Source organism: Coffea arabica, chromosome 2c (assembly GCF_036785885.1).
Source record: "Coffea arabica cultivar ET-39 chromosome 2c, Coffea Arabica ET-39 HiFi, whole genome shotgun sequence".
Taxonomy (NCBI): Eukaryota; Viridiplantae; Streptophyta; class Magnoliopsida; order Gentianales; family Rubiaceae; genus Coffea; species Coffea arabica.
This window is the reverse complement of record NC_092312.1, coordinates 23527366-23534635: the sequence shown is the minus strand read 5'-3', so window position 1 is coordinate 23534635 and position 7270 is coordinate 23527366. Positions and strand designations below refer to the sequence as shown.

General features: G+C 36.7%; 1 protein-coding gene across 1 annotated transcript; it reads right to left on the bottom strand.

Moving 5' to 3' along the window:
- Positions 1–5231: 5231 nt before the first annotated feature.
- LOC113726900 (E3 ubiquitin-protein ligase ATL4-like) lies at positions 5232–6624 on the bottom strand. Its single transcript, XM_027250818.2, has one exon. It carries the CDS (start codon positions 6522–6524, stop codon positions 5406–5408), a length of 1119 nt encoding a protein of 372 aa, XP_027106619.1. The 5' UTR covers positions 6525–6624; the 3' UTR covers positions 5232–5405.
- Between the last annotated feature and the right edge of the window lie 646 nt (positions 6625–7270).

The following is a 7270-nucleotide window of genomic DNA, read 5'->3' as shown; positions in this document are numbered from 1 at the left end:
TTTAAGGGACACAGGATTCAGACAATACAAACATGAGTTAATTTCTTGTATATTTGAATTTACAGAAATATCTTCATTCTTTAATCACCAATTAGTGCTGCAAGCATCTTTAAAACTACCAACCTTAAACAAATAAAATTTTAAAGTTATCTAAATTGTTGTGATCCTTTTATCTGCTTTGTACCAAAAAAGGGGAAAAAAAAACATGATTCCTATCTTTTTCTTGTTAGATATTAAAGTCTCAAATGTACATATTTCTCAAACTCCTAGATAACAGATGTTTTCTAAGCTTTTATTTAGGAGTAATTAATATTCTGATACACGAACTAGTGCTTGATGTAATATAGTCGACACCAAATAATTATAATGAACATATTTTTTGCAGGTTAACAGTGTATGACATGTTTTCTTGAAGTAACTTAATCTTTCACACTATTCAACATGCTCAAAATCACCCGTAAACAAATCACCAAGAGAAGATAGAAATAACAAAAAACATTTACTAGAACACAAATTCACCCCCCATATATATATATATATATATATATTCCCGTTGATTGCCACTACTTCACTCAACCAAACCTCAAAAATCTATTGTATGATCATTTATTAACATACGTAGCATGAATTGAGTTCATAATACTCCAGTCCAGGGAGCTAAATGTATATCTTATAACCCAAGAAAACATGGATGGGTCTAATGCAGAAAGCTGAGTATGAACTAAAGTGAGAAAAAAGTTACTTCAATGGGATCATTATGGTCGCACAAAATTAAAAAGTTCGACGGCGAATTTCGCTTTAGTATATATAGGCTGCTTATTCAACGGGTGCTTTTGGTTATAAAGATACGAGAGAGAGGTGGAAGACAGGGCGTGCAGTGCAAGTAATTACGTACGCCTCTCTCTTGGCAAAGACAGATAGATAGCAAAAGCTTTGATCTCAGTACTATTCTTCTGGCATGTTTGTCTTCGTAGAACATTTCAGAGAACTGTTTGGTGACCTCGCATATCTACTTGGTATTTTAATTTCAATTTGCACCTTCAACTATACTTCAATTCCAACTTCAGTCCTTAAACTATAAATTGAGACATTTTAGATCTTAAACTGTAAAAACCGTCCTAATCAAGCACAATCATTAAATGAACTCCCAAAATTAACAAAATACTAGTCACCTGAGCAACAAATTAAAAAAATTAAACAGTAACTAAGGAATTCTAAAATTAGAGGGAACAAAGAAGTACAAGGACTAAATTAAGTGTGAATCAGAGTATAATTGAGGAGGGGCTAAAGTGTCTCAATCTAAGAATTCGGAAGCCAAATTAATAGGAATTGAGGTGTAGTTTAGAGACAAAGTGTCCTCATCTAAAGTTTAAGAACTAAATTAGTCAAGTGGGAACCTTATATAATTGACAAGTATAAAACGGAATTAACCCTTACTTGTTAGGGTACTTGTGTTGGCTTTAATATACTTTCACCATTCGATAAGTATTTCCAGAGACATAACCCCCTCTGATCCCTTGATGGTCTTTAAAATGTATCTCATTATTAAGTAATTCATGAAAAGACAACTTTATAACCTTTGGCGTCACCTTGCAATTGAAATGCAAAATATAATTAGCTACAATAATTATATTACCCCTCTCGTGTAAGTGTGTTTCGGCCTTGGCATTCCGGGGAGTATCTAAAAATATATAGAAGGGGAGTCCTCATGTTTAATTCTACTTAAGTTTAGGAATTTATTAGTCCCTATTTTAGGTTTTTGGCAAAAGGGAGGGGGTGGGGAGAAAGCCTCATATTTAATTGGGCAAACAACAAAAAAGCACATTATGGTAAATCTAATATACAAAAAGCCCCCGTAAATTATGATTTCAGAACGTACAAAACGAAATCTCATACTTTGAATTAAATTGTAAAGGTGACGGAATCCGTTAAAATTGACAGAAATGACTGAATAGAATCTAAAAAAAAAATTTATATCTAATTTTTAACAAATATACATGTTCTACCCTTTAACTTCCAATTCTCTCTCTCTAAAAAATGAAACAAATGATTTTGCTGAATTGTCTTTTACTTGGTTATATCCGGGCATTTTTGCCCTTTCGTCCTTCCCCGTTAAGTTTAACGAATTTCATCACCTTTACAATTTAGTTCAAAGTATGGGATGTCATTTTTGTATGTTTTGAAACCATTGAAAATTTTCTGTATATTAAGTTTATCATAGAAAACTTTTTTGTTTTTAACCCTATTTAATTCTTCTGAAGTAACAGTAACTTGGCTATCCGTGGGCCTCCATTTCAAAAAAGAAAAAAGGGGAAGTGGCATTACCCAAAACTATTTACATGGCACCCTCCATGGTGTTCTTTGGATTCATTCAGTGGTTGAAAAAATTAGAAAATTTGGATCAGGAAAATAGTTAGTTGGGCAGACGTGGATAATGAGAGTGTTGAGCTTGGACACAGACAAACGGTCCATGTTTATAGGAAAGTGAAGTTTTTCTTTTCTTTTCTTTTTTAAAGATATATACATGTTCCTTCTTTTTTTTTTTTTTTTTTTAACTTTAGAAAAAATATATATATACACATGATCCTAGCCTAGACCTTCTTAAATGTGGACCACTTGCGGTCGCAGATGACCAAACAATCACTGTCACCAATATTTGGAGAACTAATATCACATGCAACCAAAATCTGTGCTGAGAAGAATGTGGATATTATAAACTATGAACCACTACTCCACCACTCCTCCACGCACACCCGTCTCAAAAGCTCTCACTTAACGCCCTTGACTCTTACATCAAAACAATTATCCTCAAAATTAAAATCTGGCTCATAATCAGGAATACTAATCAGCAAATTACTAGATTGAACAGAATATATATGAATTAATTTTTTATACACTGACTGATAATGTATATATTTTCACTATTGAATGTATGATACATAATGTAAATTTGAAATTCAAATTTTACATATGTGTCTTGCATCTAGTCGTGATAGTACATACACTGTCAGTGTATATAATATTTACTTTATATATATATATATATATATATATATAAGTATTCAGTTTGTGCCCATTTATGGACAATGCAATATATATATATATATAAGTAATGAGGAGGGAACTGCTGGCATTGGGCAGAAGTGGCACGAAAGGTCTTGTGTTTCGTAAGGTAAATCCGTTTGCAAAAGAACAAACACATTTCTTTTGTTGTTTGGTTGCACTTTGGAGTTGAAGAACAGAACACATCGATAAGACCATCTAAAATTCTTGTCTTGCCCCGTGACGTAATCTAATCTGATTGCTTATATAGTAGTAATTAATTAGTAATATAGTAGTATGAAAACCCGCCTAGAAGTTGATAATAGCAGCGTCCTTGAAGGGAGAAACCCCAATAATGCAAAATGGATAAACAAGCATCAGTTCGATAACGCCATTGTCTCTAGTTTTTGTCTTTGAAAAAGCAAAAGAATATGCCAAAGCCTATGTGTTAGTACTCGAACCATGACAACGGGAGGACCATGGACCTGTATGTTTACACTTTATACCCTCAAACAAAGCAGCATAAATAAGAACCAAGAAAAAAACAAAATCTAAACACATGAAGAGAAGCAAGCAAGTTTTGATAATGAGATCGAATAACTTTGTTTAATTATCGAATTCATAAAACTTGAAGTTTGCATACTTAAGCACCCAGGAGGTTAAAAAGAAGAACACACTTTAGGCTACATACAACCGCCCAAACAATAATATATTTTCTTGACTTTTCATGTCTATAGATTTACTCTATCTAGTTTTGTCATTCAGATCTGTTTATAGCTATCTGTGTATGGTTGTAAATTTTTATTCAGATATGTTTATATCTGTTTATGAATGATGACTTTTTTTTATCCAAATAGAAAAAAAAAAAAAAAAAAAAAAGCATGTCCACCTTTTTATATTAAATGAATTTGTTTGTCACCTATGCATATAGCTACCTAAACGGGCAAACGTATTATTATCGTAATTTTAGATGTAATTTGTTTCATCTATTCACCATTTTTAAGCTGAAGGGGATAACGATAATTCAAGAAAAATGTCGACCAACGATCATCCGTTACCCTGATTAAAAACTAGGGGTGTGAATCGAAATCAAAATCGGTAATTCGGAACTTTGAAATCGAAATTTTTCGGAATTTTGGTATCAGAATTTTTGACCGATTTCGAATTCACCAATTTCGAATTCAATTCGGAATTCGGTGAATTCCGATTTCACCGAATTCATGAATATAAAAATTATTATTATTATAATATAAATATTATATTACATATATATATAAAATATTATATATATATATATATGTGTGAAAACGAAATTGAAATTGAAATAGGAATTCCGATTTCACCGAATTCATGAATATAAAAATTATTATTATAATATAAATATTATATATATATGAAAAATATATTTGAAGTTGAAATAGAAATTTCGATTTCGATTTGAAAAATTTCGTTACTGAATTCGACGAATTCAAAATCAAAATTCTAATTTTCGATTCATTCCGAATTATCGAATTTGAAATTTTTCGATTTTACACACCCCTGCTACAACCCAGCAGACATTACTTGATTTTGTGAATCAGGAATATTGCACTGTGCATAATGGTGACTAGAAAACAAGCTGAAGGGGCCCTCTTAAGATTTCCTTGGCTAAACTTTGCCACTAAAAATGGCAAAGTCCTATATAGAAAACACCGTGAATTGAAATGGATGCCACCTCTACGTGCGTACTCCAGCTTCAGTTTTGGTTAAACTAACTTCACGAACCTTATCTATCAAAGTTTTGACCAAAACTTTTAGCTTACCAAGTTCAACTACGTCCCGGTGGCACTACTATATTAGCACTACACTCCAATAAATCTGAATCAACAAAAATTCAGTAAGTTTTTAAAATTCAATTCAAAACGATATTTGCTAATTAGGACACCAAATCCGCTGCTCAATTTTCTCTTTATTGTAACTAAATCACCCCCTTAAATTTGCTAAAAATTAAAAAATAAAATAAAATTCACCATCTAATTCAATACGACCACCAGCAATCGGACTAATTGCCCATCAATCACTCCACAAATTTTGCCAAAACCCATTCCCTTTGTGAAATTAAAAGTTGAAAAGAATTAGTATGATTATGGTTTGACTTGATAAGTAATCAACGCCAGGTTTTAAAAATATATATATATATATAAAGAAAATGGGGAAAAAAAATAAGTAGCTAATTAGCACTATCTACATTGTACTTTTTGCTAGATCCACTTCAGGGAAAAGAGAAAATTAAAAGAAAGGCAGTGGATGCAGCAAAAATGGGTAACTGTCTGTGAATTCTGAATAGACTAAGTTGCCCTTGACCTGTAATTGAATTTTACAATTCATACCCCTGATAGCCACCGAAAATACTCGCCAATCTCCTCCCCTATTGGATTCGGATTCGCCTCCAAGTCGGCGACTGGGACGACCACGTCGTTCCGGCGACTGCTTCCGAACATGTACCTCCCGGAGCTCCGGAACGACATGGTACGAGAAGAGAACGAGAAAGAACTCAACCTGTCCACGTAATCTCTAAGCCAACTCCGACCGCCGGCCACCTCTGCAGCCAAACTCTCTCCCGGAGGACCAGTAACGGGAATGCCAAAGGACTCCTTATCCGTCGAAGTACAATCAGAGACGCCTCTGTGATGCGTCGAGTCAACCGGAACCTCACATCCGTCGTCGACGATGTAATCAAATGAACCGATAGAATAGGACCTCCGACCGTCTCCCGAGGTGTCAGATGTTCCTCGCCGGCTACTGATACTACCTATCTCGACCCTGAAACTGCCGCTTCTGTTCACGTTGTTATTTCCATTGCTATTCATATCATTGTTCCTCTGAGTACCTTCAGAGGAGGCGATGATTTTGCTGAGTACGTCGGCATCTGATGCATTTACGGCAATCCGGCAGAGCGGACAAGTCAAGTTGGAGGCAAGCCACGTGTCAATACAATGAGCATGAAACGCGTGACAACACAGAGGTAGCAGTCGGAGTTGATCCTGGGGCTCAAATTTCGAAAGGCAGACAGCGCAATCCCCGGCGGCGAGCTTTCCCGTGACGGAGCCGAAAGTGAAAAGCGGCAACGAGTCGAACAAGCTGCTATCCGCTACACGACGGTCGTCTACGCATCCAGAAACCGAAATTCGCCGGTTCTGCAACACGACGTCATCCGCGACTGAAGTGGAAGAAAATGTGCGGAAAGTGCGGTGGCAACGGCGGGAGAGGAAGCGGAGAAGGAGGTAGATGGAGGCGGAGACGATAATAGCAGAAGCAATGACGATGATGACGATGATGATGGAGGCAGAGGGGGAAGGGGAAGGTGAGGTGTCGTTCATGACGTCAGGGTGAATGGAGCTGTCGTACTGAGGATGAGGGATGACGATCGTGGTGGAAGATGAGCCGCCGGGGCTGGCGGTTGTGATTGGGGGAGGAGGTGGCGGTGGATATAAAAAGGACATCTTATTTTCTTCTTTTTTTTTTTTCCTTTTTGTCGGAGACTTAAATGGTGAAATTAGGCAAGTAAATGTTGAAGAAGTTTATGGGGTTGGGGGGTGGGTAGGGGAGGGGGACGGGGTGAGTATTTATGAGGGACGGAGGGGACCGGTGAGGGGAAGATGAAGGAGAGGAGTGAGGACGAAATTAATGGTGGGTTGGGTTGGGTTGGGTTGGGTTGGGTGTTTTTTCTGAAGGACACGTGAGTGGCACGTGTCAGGAAATATTATTGATTCTACTGCTACAGTACTTAGTTAAATACAGTATACTACTACTACTGGTATTAGAAAGAAGAAGAAGAAGAAGAAAATGAGGAAGTGGAGATTCTTTGTCGTTTGGGTTGGGTTGGGGAATTGGAATGGCTTTGGTGTGTTTGGGTGGTTGGTCATGGTGGAATGTAATAGTGAAGTTGGGTTTCTGCCTGTGTGTGTGTGTGTGTTAATGGGTGTGTTTTTAGTTTGTTTGTGTGGGTGTGGAGTGGTTGGTAAAATGGGATGGGGCTTTTGGGGGGGTGTTTGGGAGAGGAAAAATGGCCGGCGGTGTCAGGAGGCTGCAGAGCGGTGTCAAATGGCCGGCGGAATGCCTCCTGCATTTACTGCTTCTGGATTTGGTCATTTGAGTAGACTGTAAAATTACCCAAGGCATAGACAAAATGACGAGTCTTTGAGCCCTTAATAACCCGCCGGCTATCTGAATTAGAAACTGGAAGTAG